The sequence below is a fragment of the Rhinolophus ferrumequinum genome, chromosome 22 (assembly GCF_004115265.2).
Source record: "Rhinolophus ferrumequinum isolate MPI-CBG mRhiFer1 chromosome 22, mRhiFer1_v1.p, whole genome shotgun sequence".
Taxonomy (NCBI): domain Eukaryota; kingdom Metazoa; phylum Chordata; class Mammalia; order Chiroptera; family Rhinolophidae; genus Rhinolophus; species Rhinolophus ferrumequinum.
This window is the reverse complement of record NC_046305.1, coordinates 24,553,839-24,571,070: the sequence shown is the minus strand read 5'-3', so window position 1 is coordinate 24,571,070 and position 17,232 is coordinate 24,553,839. Positions and strand designations below refer to the sequence as shown.

The 17,232-nt window shown below is 44.0% G+C and overlaps 1 protein-coding gene across 1 annotated transcript; it reads left to right on the top strand.

The window, feature by feature from the left end:
• Positions 1–551: 551 nt before the first annotated feature.
• On the top strand, positions 552–16,672 carry IL19 (interleukin 19). The gene is made up of 6 exons (XM_033093982.1): positions 552–674; positions 11,073–11,219; positions 11,385–11,450; positions 13,978–14,130; positions 15,100–15,174; positions 16,552–16,672. The coding sequence occupies exons 2-6, from the start codon at positions 11,076–11,078 to the stop codon at positions 16,645–16,647; spliced, it is 534 nt and encodes a 177-aa protein (XP_032949873.1). The 5' UTR covers positions 552–674; positions 11,073–11,075; the 3' UTR covers positions 16,648–16,672.
• Positions 16,673–17,232: the final 560 nt, after the last annotated feature.

Genomic DNA, 17,232 nt, shown 5'->3' with positions numbered 1-17,232 from the left:
AGACCCAAATCCATGTCTTTTAAGGTTTGAATTTGGAGCTCATGGACTCCTAAAGGTCTGTAGATGACATCAGAGGGAAAGTTTGTGTGTATGTGTTCTGTTTTGGGGGGTCATTCCACATATTTTACCAATTTCTCAAAGGAATGAATCAGACTTCTTGGATCTGTAGTCTGTGTATGACTAACTTTTTCTGTGTTTAAACATTAATCGTATTACAAGAAAAGCTTCAGGGATAGCACGTAACTCTGGCACTTAAAATGTGCCTAAATGTTACTGTGTTTCAAGGGCATGAGGCAAAATGATTAATTTTACCTTGATATAGCTCGCCAAATTGAATTTTTTCTCTCTTTCTGTGTGATAATTCTTCAATATATGTAAATTGTCGTGTTCAGAATTTTTTCTTCTGATACCATATTTTGTTTAATCCTCAACATAGGTGCACACACTGAAAGAAAAGGGCCTGTATAATTCAACTCTTCAACAGCCAGAGCTGCCTGCCTGCAATCCTTCCTGGGAGCTGATTGTTTTGGGCACTGGGAGAGAAGCATGCGAACCCTTTGGACCTGAACTCTCTGATTTTTCTGTGGAAGGGCTTCACCGAAGGGGCACTAAAGAATAGTGTTTCTATGGTATGAATCCAGGGGCCCCTCCCAACCAGGCACTCAGCTTAGCAGGTAAGCTGTTCATGCTGAACTCACCAAAACCCCATCTAGGTGGGTGTGGGGAAATATGAAAGAACAGTGTAATTGTCTATGCCTTTGGGAGGTCCCTTTCCCTGTCATTCATTCATTCGTCCATTCACTAAGTAAACCTTTATGGAGTGCCTACTACATACTGAATTTTGGAGGTAAAGTAACGAACATGACACGCAAGATCCCTGTCATCATGGAGTTTATATCCAAGCAAGAACTTGACCTTTGATTCTCAAACTAAAAGGCTGATATAAAAAAGGAGCCAGTTGGAATGGGGGAGGCAAGGTCTCAGTCTTCCTCAAGCTTCAAGTCTGATGGGAGAGATATTTCAGAACAGCTCAACCAACATAAAGTGAAAGTGAACAGAGTACGGTAAGTCCACAAGTGCTGAGGGGAGACCTAGGGGAAAAGAATGTCGTGAGGGTGGCCAGAGAGGGATTCCTGGAAGGACTACATTTTGCTTTAAGTTCGAGCCCCAAGCTGAAAATTCTAGCTCACTGCTAAGAGATGTTGACAGCTGGCTTTTTGCTCAGCATGGCAGATTGAGTGAACCTGTACCTGGAATAGGACATAGGTTTAACCAACTGAGGGGAGAAGGTCCTCTAGGGAAGGAAGTTCAAGTGAAGCCTCTGGCTTCTGAAAGGACAGGACCCCAAGAGCTGGGGTGGCACCACCAGAGAGTGCTGCTGGTTGGGGTTTCCTCCAAGACGTAATGGATACAAGATGTAGTCCTCCTGCCTGCTCTCACGACTCAAGTGTTTCAGATCTGTTAGCGGTTGCCCTGATACCCACTTACTGTAACTACACAGTAAGCTGACAGCCTCTAGCCCAACCCCCTCCTCCTCCCAGGTCTCCTGAGGTGAACAGCTCGCCAGGAACTCCCTGGTTCCCAGTGCCCATGGGAGCAGCTCTTTTCAAGTGACATGGTACATTTAAACAATAAGGGAAAAACCACATCCGATTTCCACAGAATCACAGTTTCTGTTGACATGCCTGGATTTGTTAGTTGGAAAGGGCACTCTTAAACCATGTGCTACACAATTTGCTGCTCTGTTTTTTTCTTTGCTTGGAGGGAAGAGATATCTTTATTTCTGAAGGAAGAAGGCTTGAAGTCTTAAGAGGTGACAAAGAGCATGTGAATGAAAATAGCACTAAATTGAGAGTTTAGGGATGTGAGTTCTGGTCCCTGATCCACCACTATTCAGCTGTGTGGCTTTGGGCAAGGTAGTTCTTTCTGAACCTCCCGCTGCTTCCTGATCTGTAAATGAGAAGGCTGGACCAGACACTCCTTCGTGACTGGCAGAGTGAAGTGGTTAAGAATGGTGGTGCTGGTGTCGGGCTGTCAAAATTGCATCCACTCTGCCACCCGCCTACTCCCTTGGTGCCCTTGGGCGAGCTACTTGACAGCTTTTAAGTCTCAGCTTCCTCCTCTACAACAATAGACACAAAAATAGCATCTTCCTCATGGAGTAGGTGTGAAGATTAAAAGAGTAATGTATATAGATGCTTCACACAGTGCCTGGACAGGGATATATGTGCTCAGTACTTTTTAGCTTTACTGTTAGTCTAGCTAGCTCTGGCTATGAATTTTGAGTTTGTGGAATGAAAGTCACCTGAAACATTTGGATCTGATTTCATTCTCTGTTGAGACACAAGGGCTGGAGAGCAGGGCTTTGCCTTCTCCCAGTGGTTCAGGCCCCTCTGGGTGGACTTAAGTGACATGTTGCTTCGGAAGAAGTGCCATTGTGATATGTTTATATTGTCACGATGAGGGAGGGAAGTGAGTATGTTTGTATGAGGTGTCATAAAAGAATTAAATTATTATCTTCCATTGTAGTAAACCAATAGTTCATTTCTAAACTGAAGCGTTAAGAAATCACAATAAGCATGTATTCTTTAGAATTATGGAGCTAAATAGCAGAGGAGGAAGCTGAATGTCGCCTGTAAGGCATAGAATGGGGGGGTAGGGAGGATGGGAGCAACTGACTGCAGTGTTTGATCGCTTATATGCCTTCTAAAATTATGTACATGGAAATCTTTAATTAAAAATAAAAATTAAATTAGAAAATATGAATAAATACAATATGTTATCCTAGGGTCTGTGGTTGGGGGGATTTATTGTTTAGCTAAGAAAGTTTAAACTTTGGGCCCCTCACTTACATGTCTCCTTTCAAGTCCCTGGAGGGACCCTAACAATGTATTCACATGTCATATGTTCTTGTAAAATTCACAAAAGTAAGGTATGTTAGATTAGCTTTAATCAGTTAGGGTCAGTATCTTTTTTCAGTCTGACTTCCTCTGTCACACTTCCTCTCAAGTCAGGTGACATTAGAAAAGCCACAATAGCTAGGGGATCTGGCTAAGGAGTAGTTGACTTAGATTTGACCTTTAGAGAAATAGATTTACATGGCTTGTAATTACATCTGTGTGTGGTTAAGCTATTGCTACCCATCTGAATAAGAATGGCATCCAGGAATACTTCTACGCATAGTGCTGACTGTTTTTACTGGAAGCGTGTGGGTAGTGGAAGAGAAGCGAGGTTTGAGGTGTATGAGCCAGAAGGGAGTGCGCTGAACGTTCTTCCAGGCATGGACGTGTAAAACTGGAAGCCAAAGATTGGGTTTTTATTCAAATCAAGTCAAAATGGAAAAAATTATTTAATAATGCAATATGCATTGTAAGAGACTGTTAGCATGAGAACTGCTATCTTTAGTTCAGGGTTAACAGCCCCTAGCCTGAAACAACATAATTATAAAATTCCAGGATGTGGGCAGTTGCAGCATGGAGACTAGAAGTTCTGTAGCTTATCTTATACTCCTTATAGCTATGCAAGTTCTGTAGCTTATCTTATACTCCTGGTCTCCTTGTCCTGTAGTAAATCTTATACTCTTTGAAGCTATGCAAGTCCTGTAGCTTATCTTGTACTCCTGGTCTCCTTGTCCTGTAGTAAATCTTATACTCTCTGAAGCTATGCAAGTCCTGTAGCTTATCTTATACTCCTGGTCTCCTTGTCCTGTATCTTATACTCTTTGAAGCTATGTAAGTCCTGTAAGTTTATCTAGTACTCTCTGAAGCTATGGAAAGCCTTGAAAATGCTATATAACCCCTTGGCTTTAAGTGTTGGGGTCCTTGTTAAAACCCGCTGCGTCGGGCAGAGACTCGGACCCCAGCTGGCTGGAAATAAACCTCGCTGTGTGACTTGCATTATTGTGCGGGTTCTCTGTCTGTCTGAGGAGGACAATTCCGGACCTTAACAGCATGATTAGAAATGAATCATATACTATTTTCTCTTTTGATAGGAACCTAATGAAGCAGAGTTTATCAGAATTTCTGTATGTTAGGACAAAAACCTGTAGTGTATTTTATGCATTCTAACTATTAATAATAAAAACTGACTTATTTTTTAATAAGAGGAAAGACTGACTTATTTTTTTTTCACTCTCTTTATAGAAAATTACCAGTTAAAAATCACTGTCATCAAAGAAGCAAACGCAGAGGTGTCAGATAGTTAATTTATAAAAGCATTGAGTTATCCTTCTGGACTTTGTGGTATTTGTCAGCTTTTAAAACTGCAATTTGTTGTGATTTGTTTCTCATTATAAGTAAATATTCATTTTGTCCCTAATTTTTCACTTTCATTTTAAAATTCCTTTTATTAAAAAGCAACCCTTGAGCTGTAGGCCCAATACAAGCTGGGTCTAGCCCGGGCTGGCATTGAAATCTCTAGAGGGTCTAGGGTAGAGTTGCCAGATTTAGCAAACAAAAATACAGGACACCCAAATCACTTTGAACTTCCAATGGAGAAGCACTGAAATGTATTTATCTGAAATTCAAAGTTAACTGGGCATCTTGTATCCAACTAGTGGGAATATGGAAGAAACATCAGTCAACTCAACCAGGGTGGGGTGAGGAATCAAAATTATCCATATAGACCTAATCCATTTCATCCAGATCACTCAGTAGGGCCACACTTTGCTCAATTCCATGGAGCTTCATTCCCATAGAAGGCAATGAATACAGTGCCCTCTGGAGCAGGGAAGAGAAGAGGAGGGAGGAGAGAGGAAGGAAGAGGGGGAGAAACAAAGGAAGTCACATTGCAGCAAAGTCTTGAAAGTTGGATAGTCGTTTGCAAGGCAGAAACGCAACAGGCAGCACTTCTAGGTGAGGGAGCAGTGAGGTCTGGGGGGCTCATCAAGAGAGATGAGGCTGGAGATGTGGATAAGGTCTGGATGGGGATGGGTCTGGAGTGCCATGGAAAGCGGCTTGTGCTTTATCCTGGAGGCTCCCAGGAGCCATGCTGGAAGTTTTAGGCTGGGGAGCAACCAAGACTGCGTTTGCATTTGAGAAAGTCTGGCTGCTTAGGAGAGGATAGGTCTTTGGGACTGAGACCAGGTCAGTGATCCAGGAGAGGCAGGCAAAGGCTTAGATCTTACCGTTACTTCTCCCCAGCTCCCCCTTCCCTATCTCCACAGGGGCTGTTTCATGGCACTTGAGCCATTGAAGCCATTGACATAAGGTGTCAAATAGGACCTGAAGCTCTGGGTCAGTATAGGCCTCGACTGAGACCCCTGGAAGAAAAAGGAGAAGGGAAGCCCAGCCAGGGGAAGCCAGGTGCCTCAGGCGGGTTTCCCCTCCCCGGGATGGGAGCGACCAGTCTGCATTTCCTCAGGTCATCGACTTCTGGGGAAAGGCAAGTCAGAACACCTTGGCTTGGGAGAATTACATCCCCTCCCCTGCTAAACAGGCTTAAGGATCCCCAGAGCATTATGTTCTATTTCACTCCACTTGATTCTGAAATTAGAAGGCAGTATGGGGTGAGAAAGGGCACTGGGCTAGAAGTCAGGAGATGGAAGATTGAGAAGAGCATGCCCCTTTCTTGCTGTACAACAGCAGAGCTGGTTCACAGCTCCATTTGTTCATTGCTGTAATAGGAATGTTGAACTGGGTTCTCCCTGATATCTTTTCTGACTCTCATTTCTAAATTCCAAACAGAGGAGAAATTTTGTAGGTTTAAGTTCCCCCAGAAATGGGAAATTTATCTTTTTTTTTTTGCTTTATTTTCAAAGCTCTATACAAATTCCAAACATATCGTTACAATCCAAATATATGTACCAAAACCTTTAAATAATGACATTCTTTATATTCTTTGTTTTTAAGTCCCTATTTACTTCCCAAATGAATATACATCCGTCAGTATCAAGATGTCTTTCTTTTTCAGATCCTTTCTCTACCATAATTTCTAGTGTTGCATAGTTCTCACAATGATGGGTTCTTCCTCTAATATAACCGAAATTATTCACATAGACCTAATCCATTTCATCCAGATCACTCAGTGGGGCCACAGTTTGTTCAACTCCATGGAGCCTCATTCCCCTAGAAAGCTGTGGGCATGCTGCCCTCTGGAGTTGTGCAATGCCTGGCTCACTTTTTTTTTTAATTCAAAAATTTTTATATTTTTTTATAGTTTCAGGTGTACAAAGCAATAGTTAGACATTTACACCCCTCACAAAGTGATAACTCCCATCCCGCCTGGATCAATTTTTGTCAGAGTTCCAGAACTTAGCACTTAGCTATGGGCAGCCTGCACTCTTATGGAGAGGAAATTGCCCTGGCACCACCATGAACAGTTCAGGAAGTTGGAGCAAATAGTGAGTGGGGAGACGGGATCGGAAAGTGGGAGAGAACTGTGTCCAGCACATGTCACAGAGCATTTTTCATTCCAATTTTAGTATATGTGCTGCTGAAGCTAGCACAACAGAGCATTTTTCATTCTGGCTCTCTGGTGTTCCTTCCCATTCTTTCTGTTTCCCCATTTAAGAAATGGAAGATAGAGCTCTGGTATCCCACGATGGACCAAATGGTTCTAGAAGACGCAATTCTAAGGCTAGACATAACCCTATGTATATGAATCAAATCCACAGTTTGATTGCAATCCTGGGAGGGATGCCATTCCCTCTCAGTCTGTATTCTTATTTTTTATATTAAGTGTTAGGCAGTGAGGCTTAGGATGGAGAGAAATCATTTTTTATTGTCCTTCCCTTCAGTTTAGGGGCTGTAAAATTAATAACAAAGCTTATCATTTTGTAATCTCCTATTATGTGCCAGGCACTGTGTTAAGGGCTTAGTCATTTATTGCACACACCATGCCTACATGGTGAATATTCAGTAGGCACGATTAGCACCATTTTGCAGATGAATAAACAGGCACAGAAGGAAACTGGTTGGCCTTCAGTCTGACAGCAGTAGGGAGAAGAGACACTCAGCCTCGGCTGGGCTGACTCCAGATCTGTAGTCCCAACTACCGTCATACCCTGCGTGCTGGAGAGGAGCTATAAACACATCACATATTGTTCCCTCTGTAAGCTTCCTGATATCACATCTTTGCCCTGAAATGAAAGCTGGGTCAGAACATACAGTCTGAGCACAGGGGATAAGTGTGGGGTGAAAGCATGTCAGTGTGAACGGTTGTGCAATCCTCTTATCTGTGGGGCTGGGCCTCCATCTGTGAACTATGAGCCAGACAGCTCAGCCCTGAGGGGACCCAGCACCCAGATCCCCTGCCCACCCCTCTCCCCGGGGAAGCAGGGGGAGGGGTGGAGCGATCTCTGGACTCAAGAGTAGCTCTTTCTCCCCTCTCCAGAAGGAGCAGAGAGCTTGTATTTAATTCCTAAAGGAGGTGTCTTCTCCTTTTCCAGGCACACAGCGTCGGGATAAATAATATTTATTGAGTACTGGATCAACTCCAATAGCTAATTCAAATCCTCACAGTTTATTTTACCAATTTTATTGCACTTCGGAAAGGTCTTAAGTAGCTTGTCCAGTATTTCACAGAGAAAGGAGAGCCAGGATTTCAATCCAGAGCTACCTCATGACCACTACAATCTACCTTCAACATGTTTTATTTCATTTTCAACATGTTTTATTTCATTTTGTCCAAGATGCTTGTCATCCAGCCCCTGGGCCTCCTTTCCCTGGCACCTACCCCCATAAGAAGTCCCCAGTCCTCCCAGTACCTCTTCCTTCCCTGGCAGGGCCCTGCCCACCAGTCTGCTACAGGGCAGAGTTGACTTCAGCCCACTGGACCAGCCTGCTGTCCAAAGGACCCGTGGAGTGTCTTGTAATTGCACCCTATCCCAGAATCGCTTCATTTAGTAAAAACAAGCTCTGTTTATTTTGAGAATTTGTGTTTGGGGAGGAAACATTTTATACTCTATCTTTCCATCACCGTTACCCCAAACCATGATCCTTGGAGAATTCGTGGTGTCGAATTTGTGTAAAAAGTGATACAGGTGCAGGTCTTCTGGCCCAAGAGCAAGGATTTCAGGCTCTGTTCCCGGGTCTGCTCTCAGTCCCCACTACTTCCCAATCTCATGTTCTCTCTCTGCATTAATCAAGAATGAAGTCTGCTCTAGGGACAAGATGAACAGGAATGACATGATGTCCAAAGAAATCTTTGTACGCCTGACAAAAATCAATGTTCCCCATGAAGTTAAACAACATAACGTACATAGTACAGCATTTAACTAGTGCCTGCCAGCTCAATAGCTGCATGAGGCATTGGACAGGTGGAGTGTGATGGAGTCACTGGCACCTGCGGAGTCTCACAGAGCTGGCAGCTCACAGGGTGTGGCTGTCAGGAGAGTGCTTTCCTGAGTTTGCCTGCCAGGTACAGTTGGTGGCATGCCACAGCTCTCAGGAAATTGACCTAACTTGGATTTTTCTGTATGGACACAGAATTGCAAGAAATTCGCATTTGCATATAGATGGGGAGTTTATTTTTCCTAGAAACTGCATGTCAAGACCCAGAGAAAGAAGCATTTCTTAATAATGATTAATCAGGTATACCTCAAATAAGAAAGAAAAGAAAACAATTAAGGAAATGAGATACTAAGGAAACAAGGGGAAAAACAATCTTCCGTATGTGGATCCACCCAGTAAACCTTGACAGCATTTCCTCTTATCCACCTACATAAAAGTGACCAGCCCTTTCCAGGCGGCATAGAGCATCCAGAGAGAAGACACAGGAGCAGCCTGAGCACCCAGGGAGAGGTGAGCCCCATGCCAGCCTCCATCAGTGGCTTTTATTCATCTTCATACTAGCCTGCATCCTTCACAGCTGCAGAGGTGACCTATCATCATTGTGTAGGGCCTATGATGTCCCAGGTGCTGGGTGTTTTGTAGAATGTGGAGGGATACTCCACATAGAGGATGAACTTTCTGGTACCTTATTCTCAATAAGAAGAGCTGGAGAGTGGAGAAGAAGGCAGGAAGTGGGGGGAAATCTAAAGTTTACTATTAACTTTTTGTTCTAGGAACTATGCTGCGTACTTTATGTCTTCTTTTAAATCCTTTGCAGGATCTTTTTAAATGTAAGCAGCACCACTGGTTCAATTGACCCAATCAGAAATGCATTTCTTTCTGTCTGGTATAAGAGGAGCTGCCAGAATCTCCAGCTGTTAGTAGGATGGTGTAGGGGTAAGGCGAGAGGGCCAGCCTGTCTGCCTTTTAATCCTGGCTCTGCCACTTGGTGGCCATGTACCTTGGGCAGGTTACTTCACTTCTCTAAGTCTCAGTTCCATTTTTGGCACAATGGAGATAGAAACAGAACCTACATTACAGGATGGTTGTGAGCATTACATAATTGTGTATTGGTGCATTAAATAATAACAAAATGCTTGGTGCAGTGCCTGACACATGTGGCGTGTATGGTACGTGTTAGCTACTGCTGTTACCTGTATCTACCAAGATGTCTGGAATAGCCTCACCAAGCTAAGGAAGGCATCTTTCTCCTCCACAAGATGTCTGGGGCTCCCAGCATGGGCAAGCAGGCAATGTTTCACTGCTCCCAACTGTTGTCTTGTCAGAAGAAAAACTGTGCTCTCTTCCTAGTCACTTGGCTTTCTAGAAGCTCCCCAGCTGCCTTTGGAAGGGATAGAGCTCTGGGGGATTCTACAGACCTTCCTGCCAGTGGGGTCTATATTTTTGTTTTGTTAGAAAGAGGGAGGTTGGACAAAGAGAAACCAAGCTCTTTGGTATAATGCCTACTACATGGTGAGGACTCAGTACACACCTGCTCTCTCACTGAGAGTGATGCTGAGTTGAGGAAAGATAAGGAAAAATGCTTTACTAAACAGGACTTGCTGTTTCTTGGCTTTCCGGAGAAGAGCCTGGGAGCCCCAAGGAAGATCTGGGGAGTGGTGGTGGGGAACGGGGGCAACTGGGGCTCACGCTCCTGCACGTACGTTCTTTATAGTTAGAGCAACTGTTAAGTATAAAAGTAGGAGGTCGGGGGCACTCCACAGCCCCCTCAGCTGGCTTCCTATGTTCAGTGCCCCCCTCTCTTCCACTGCCACACACAATGCACACACCCCAGCACACACACAGCCGGCAGTGAGAGCACTGAGTGGGCTTTGTGGAGGATGCTGGCGGAGGGCTGGTCTAATCACATATGTTGTTATAAGACTGATCTTGAAGGCGAAGCTCTGTTTGTGAATCGGTCTACTAGTGGGAAAAGTCAAAGAATGAGGTCTTAACAAGCTGTACAATTATGTTTTGTGCAACTTTTCTCAGTGTGTGTTATGTGATACCATTTAAAGTGGTTAAATGCAAGAGGTGGAGAAAGACCGAGCAGGAAGGGTGAGAGAATTAGAAGAGGCAGCGTGGACACCTCAGGGTCTGGCCCTGTCTAGGGACTGGCTAGCTGCAAACATGTCCCTCATACCCCCCGGCTCAGTGGGGAACAGAGGGGAAGCGCCCCACTTGCCCTTTGCAGGGATAGCCTTTCTCTCTCTCTTTACTGTGGCTAATTAGTTATTAGGCGATGTCTTGAGCCTCCCTTTCTTATCTTCTTCAGAAGGTAACATCTTCATAGCTGGCTTCAAACAAATGATTTTAAGCAGACAGGCAGTGGGGATTTATAATAAAAGGGTGTCGCCTATGTCAGGGGCAAATATGAAAAACCAAATGTGCTTTTATGGTTTTTCAGATCTGTTGCCTAATTCCAAGGGTGGATTACCAACCCTATTTTTACTATTTAATTGATTAAAAATAATACTTTTCACCCCTGTGGACAAAGTGAGTTGTGTTGAGTCATAATAGAGTGACATGCACACAAATACATTCCCTGGGACTTGAGAGAGCACTGTATTTTGCTTCCTGGGTTAGAAGTGGGGGAGAGGTCGGGGGGGCAGGAGGGAGGGCACATTCGATTGATTCAAGAAATCCAGAGGAGGAGGCGACACATGGTCCTGAACTCCACCGGCTGAGGCAGGGTCTGTTCTCTTGGTTGCTGCCCGTGAGGTCGTAAGGGGAGCTCAGTCAGGGGCCTCTTTTATTGCTCTCCACTTTTGACCAGACATCTGCTTTCTATCCTTCTTGCAGGACATGAAGGCACAGCGTGTTTCTCTCTGGCTCCTGGGTGCAATACTCCTCCTATGCTCAGTGCACGCCCGAGGTCTCAGGAGATGTCTGATTTCCATGGACATGCACCAAATAGAAGAGACTTTCCAAGAAATCAAAAGAGCCATTGTGAGTATGGGTTCAGGTGTGGAGCTGTGTGGGCAAGGTGAAGGTGTGGGCAAGGGGGCTTGCCTACCTTACATCCTAACTTGAAGAGCAAGTTCTTTATCATCTTTTGTATCTCAGACATGGGGTACTCTTCACTTTTGTCTGTTCTTTTGTTTTCCTCCATAGCAAGCTAAGGACACCTTCCAAAATGTCACCATCCTGTCCACATCGGAGTTCCTGCACAGCATTAAGGTACTGACCTGTGTCTGCTCTTTCCTATATTGCTAGTTTTACAGTGAAGTGGCCCTGGGCTGAGAAAGAAATCCTCATCCTGTCTCCATCTCTTTCCTAATCTCCAGTGTACTCTAAAGGCACCCGGCTTCTCATTAATCAACTGATGTGTTAATGCACATTTGTGTCTCAGGGACTTTGAAACCCCTGGGAGCCATTATTCTGTTGTTTGTGTCTGTGAGGGTTTTTATTTGTTTGTTTGTTGCTTTTTGTTTTATATCCCTGTAGATACAAATAACAGAGTGGTGGTTATCAGAGGGAAAGGGAGGTCGAAGACGATAAAGGGGGTCGAATATATGGTGACAGAAGGCGACTAGGCTTTGGGTGGTGAGTACACAATTGAGTATACAGATGTTGTATTATAAAGTTGGACACCTGAAATTTATGTATTGTTATCAACCAATGTTACCTCAATAAATTTAATAAAAAAGAAGCCCCTGGGAGGAAATAAAGAAGTACCACTTACCTAGAGAGTGATTGAGGTGCCACATGCTCAAATGGGACAGAATATCTAGGGCTTAGGGTATTCTAGAAGGTTTCATGGGGAAGCTGAGAAAACGAGCAGTGACTTAAAACTTGAGTAGGCTGTGGGTTCGTGGATGAAAGAAAGGCAGGGGTTTGGAGAGCATGGAAGAATGGGTGTATAAGATCAATGAATGTGCGCCAGGGAACAGTAAGGCAATCATACTTGTGGTGCAAGAGATGTGAAGGTGAGTGGAAGAGGATGAGGTGGAAAAATACATTGAAGACATTTTACCAAGAACTTTGAACTCCAGGTTGAGCCTCGACCTTATAATAGAAGCAATAGGGAGTCCCTGTAGGTTTTGAGCCAAAGCCTGCATGATCACAAAACCTTTTAGAAAGGCATTCTGGTGATGTTCTTTACAACTTAAGGCAAGAAAGCCACTGTGGAGATCAGTCCAATTTTCCAGATGAGAGAGGTGATAAGAGTAACTGTGTTACAAAACAGTTGGCTCATGAGGTGATAATTCACTTTACAGAAGGAGCAACTGAGAACTGTCTTTAAAAGTGAGCTCTTCTAGTCCTTGTAAGAATCCCGGAAAGGTTCGGTTTTTTTTTTTTCCTTTTTTTTTTTTCTTTCAGGTATTTATATGTGACAGATTGTAAGGTATATTCGCAATGAGTCACTTTTTTCTTGGGCTTCTCTGCATGAAATAATTCTTCTAGGAAGTACTGGGCCTGATTTATTGGGCAAACAGATGTAGCCTCTTACTAAATGCTATTCCAGCCAACTGTGTAAGAGACTCATAGGATACCACAGCTGGAAGTGACCCTAAAGGCCATCTATTCCAAAACCATCATTTTCACATGAGCAAATTGATATTTTGGGAGGGAGAATGACTAGCTAGAGTTTGAGTTAGGATTAGAATCACATCTCACTCCTCTGTCTCCAGATTCTTGCCCTCTCAAGGTCTAGAAATAGCTGAAGTAGCGTAAGGAAAGGGGTCAATGAGGGTACAGGTCTTTATCATAATTCTTCCGCTCTCCTTTCCTTCTTAATTAAAGCAAAGATGTGCAACTTTTTGCCCCTTTGGTTAAGAGAACCAGCAGGAGCAATGGAAGAGAAGGATCTTTGTGTTGCAAGTAGAGTTTGCCATCTAGGAAAAGCTACCCACGGGGCCAAGGAGGTTTTGCTGCTTTATTGCTAATGAAGTTGGATGCTGTATCCTGCTGTAGATCCCTCCCTTCTCAGATTGAGCTATAAATCTACAAAGTAGCTCACTGACTCTCAGGGTGGGGTGCAAACTGCTAGAAGGAGTCAGCCTGGCCATCTGCTGGGAGCTATGCCACGGGAATTCAGGATCCCTCCCTTAGAGAGAGCTGCGCTCTGCCAGCTGCGGACCTGCCCAAACGTAGGCATTTTCCATAGCTATCAGTTTCCATTCTTGCCAATCTCAGCTCCATCCAAATGATCTCTGCAGTTTAAAAAGGACAGATTGGAAGAGAGTTGAGCAGGGTGGCCAGGGTGTCATTGCAATGGAAGGAATATGTGCCCAGTACATGCCTGGTATGCAATAGCCATTGAATAAATCCATGTTGATGGGAGGGAGACATTACAGAGAGGCAGAATTCAGCACCATGTAAGGATGTACTTTTCAAAAAAACTCCTCAGACATCCGTCCTTTCAAAAGGGAGATGCCTGATTCCTGGAAGAGTTTAAGCAGAAATTAGTGGTGACATGTTGGGGATGCTGTAGAGAGAATTCTAGTCTGTGACTGGGTTCCATCCCTTGTTAATATATCTCTGGCCCTATAAAAAGGGGATGAACTGCAACCTCTCTTCAGTGCTTTCGTCATGAGTAGCTTTGATCTGGTAAGAGGAGAGGGACCCTCAGAGACCAATATGAATTTTAAAAAGTCACTTTTAGTTATCTTGCTCCTTCCCACCTGTACACAAATGGGCTGCTTTGGTTTCTAACATAATATGAGAAGAGGGCCCTGGGGCTTTCTCTAAAGTGTGTCTGTAGCCCTTAGATGTATGCTGTGTGACCAAGAGCCTCCTGGAGTTTTATGTGGACAGAGTGTTCAAGGACCATCAGGAGGTGAACCCCCAAATCTTGAGAAAAATCAGCAGCATTGCCAACTCTTTCCTCTACATGCAGAAGGCTCTGCAGCAATGTGTAAGTCACCACGTTCGTATTCTGAGCATCTGTTCCCATCTGCCCCAGGGAGAGCCCAGGCTGAGCTGGCCCCAGCTGGCTCCTGAAACGGTTCCTGGAGTCAAACAAAATGCCCTGTGCTGTCTGTCCACAGGGGCACTGTCAAGAACCTCTTCCAGTGGTCACTTCTTGCCCAGGGCTTCTTCCCTGCTGACACCTTAGTAGACTCAGGTTTCCTCCGGGATAATGCCCCTGAGATGACCACTTATGTCAAAGCATGCCGTATGCGATCCCAGGGCTGGCCTGTGAGAGGCGTATGCCAAGGGTTACACATTTATCATACATATAGCCCTAGTTTCTTTGTTTCTGGCCCTTTGGGGTTTCCATACCAATTAACCTCTGGGTGGTTTCCAGGTATAGCCTATCCCTAAGGATCAACTCCAAATTCCTTGTTATCTATTAAAATCAAACATCAGAAATAAAACTAAACAGAAACAAACCAACAAAAACTTAGACCAAGAGAAATCCTGGGCTCTAGCCCCATCCCTGCCAATAATGTCCTGTGTGACTTTGTGGCAAGTTACTTCACCATTCTGTGCCTTGGTTTTTAAAATTGCTAGAAGAAATCAAGACCCCTGCACCACTTACATTCAGGTTCATTGAACCAATTATTTAATTAACCAACCCAATAAATATTTATTGAGTACCTACCTCGCAGGGTGCTGCATTCACAGATTGGTGAATCAAGACAGATTTGGCATCTACTTTCTTAGCCCTTCCAGTCTGTGGGCTGTCAACCCACAAAAAGCAAAAGCCCTGGTCAAACACAGGGTGATTCTACAAACAGACCTTACTTTCCCCTGCTGCTCACACCTGACTCACCTGACTCTCACCTGGGGAAGAAGGAGAGATGTCGCTCCACGTGGGGAAGTGGTGGAAAGGGCAGGGTGGGAAGGTCCTCTGATGGGTGCTGCCTCCACTTTATCAAAGCAGGAGCAGAGACTGTGTCACTGTGGGCAGGAAGCCACCAATGCAACCAGAATCATCCATGACAACTACAATCAGGTAAGGGAGGAGGAGAAGATGAGGAAAATGGCGATGACAAGTAGGAGCCTGACTAAGAGAGCCTCCTCTCCACTCAAATTAATTCATTTACTCAACATGTATTTATTGCAGGCCTTCCCAGTTCTGTGTGTCTGCAAACAGTGTGTTGTTCTTCACTTATTTGCTAATTTCCTGGGTTCCCCTTCCCCATTATCCCTTCACCATTTTCTTATGCCTTCACATGTTAGACTTAACCTGTGTTAAGTTTTGAGGGAAAGCACATACTGTTTAAGATGGGGGTGACACAGAGGGAGCAAAGATCCCCCATGAATTGGAAGCTGTTATGCATGAAACATGTTACCTGCCAGGTATCACTGTGGCTTGTAACCGTCATGAGTGTTCTGTGTAGTGCAAAACATGCTTTTCATGTAGACGTATGTGCACATCTCACACACAGGTGGTGGGAGAAGTTGTGCTTGTGACATGCGTCGTTTGGTCCATATTCTGGACCAGTAGGTCTGGAACGAGGCCTGTGATCCTGCATTTAGACCACACTCCCAAATGATGCCAATGTCTTGACTAGCAAGGAGGTGGGGAGTCTACTCAGAACTCTGCTTCTTTGTAGAGAGGTTCCATAGGATAATGTTATAACAACGGCACAATATTGTTATTATTATGAGTCAGGTATTGTTCTGAGCACACTACAGGTGTTACCACATTTATTCCTTGCAACACTGCTATAAGCCATTATCTGCATTTACAAAATTAGGAAATTGAGGCAGTAACTTATCTAAGTTCATACCGCAACTGGAGGTAGGACTCGATCCCATGCTGTCTGGCTCCACAGGACATATTTTGGATCTTATCATCTCCTTCTAGTATGCTGAGGAAGAGGTGGAGTAAGTCAGGAGCCTTGGGTTTTAGTTCTAGCCCTGCTACCAATCTGCTATGTGTGATGTTTGGTAGGACACTGATCCTTAGTGGCTTCAGTGTTTTTATATGTCAAATTGGGACAACACGCTTTCCCTACCCACTGCACAGCACCCTGTGATTGGGACCTTCTAATGCTAATGTGAAAAGGAAAATAAGCAGAAGAACTCTCCAGGAAGGCAAGATTTCTTTTTCTTTTTCTTTTTTTTTTCCTGTGGAAAAACAGGAAAAAGAAAAACAGAGGGCAACTAATAAAAAATTTAAAATGTTGTTTACAAGTTGCTAACATGATTTAACTGCTTGTTTGTGGAAAACAATTTGCGTTGCCTGTTGGGAAAATAATTTTGTGCAAATATAATCGATGGATAAAAAGAAAACCTTGTGAGGACCAAAACACGGGGAAAGTGATTTGAAAACAATTACACTGTCTAGAAAGACAGGTTCTTATGATGATTTCCCTGGTTTCAGCTGGAGGTCAGATCTGCTGCCATCAAGTCTCTGGGAGAGCTGGATCTCTTTCTGGCCTGGATTGGCAAGAATCATCAAGGAACTTCCACTGCTTGAGGACAAGGAACCTGATTACTTTGGGGTGAACAGTCCTGTGAGGTTTCCAGTAGGAGACAGCCCACTTTGAAGGGGAGGGAAATGTGGAAGATCCATTTTTATGCAAATGAGGGTCTTTTTGAAGAAACTTCTCTGCTGATTTGGAATTCTCTCCTGTGGGGCTGAGGTACTGTAGAGGGAAAATCTAGGTTGAGCAGATCTCATCTTGCAGCTGAAAGTCCCGCTGGCTGAGGGACTTTTTGATCCCACCTGAAAGCAGCCTAATACTCTACTGTCATATTTATAATGAAACATGTCCATTGAAAGGTCCTGTGGACCATCGTGGAAGAAAAGGGTTGGCTTCCCCCTAATTTATTGTTAAGTTGTTTATCCCATGTCTGTGATGTGAGCTGAGCGATATTCTGTAAGTGCATATTGTACTGACTGATTTATCTGAATATACTCTTTATTTTATTTTATTTTTTTTTTTAACAATTAGTGGAAGTGTCTTCTGATTCAGGGAGGGTCAGTCAAGGAATCATAAACAGTGACTTTTAGAAATGAACGGGGCCTTAACGAACATAAATAGATGGGGAAACTGAGGCC

What these genes read in the sequence shown, in the direction of transcription:
- IL19 (XM_033093982.1), top strand. Translation starts at nt 11,076, where the DNA reads ATGAAGGCACAGCGTGTTTCTCTCTGGCTCCTGGGTGCAATACTCCTC. An exon ending in AGAAGGCTCTGCAGCAATGT is followed by an intron (nt 14,131 to 15,099) that starts GTAAGTCACCAC and finishes ACTTTATCAAAG; the next exon opens with CAGGAGCAGAGACTGTGTCA. An exon ending in TCCATGACAACTACAATCAG is followed by an intron (nt 15,175 to 16,551) that starts GTAAGGGAGGAG and finishes CCCTGGTTTCAG; the next exon opens with CTGGAGGTCAGATCTGCTGC.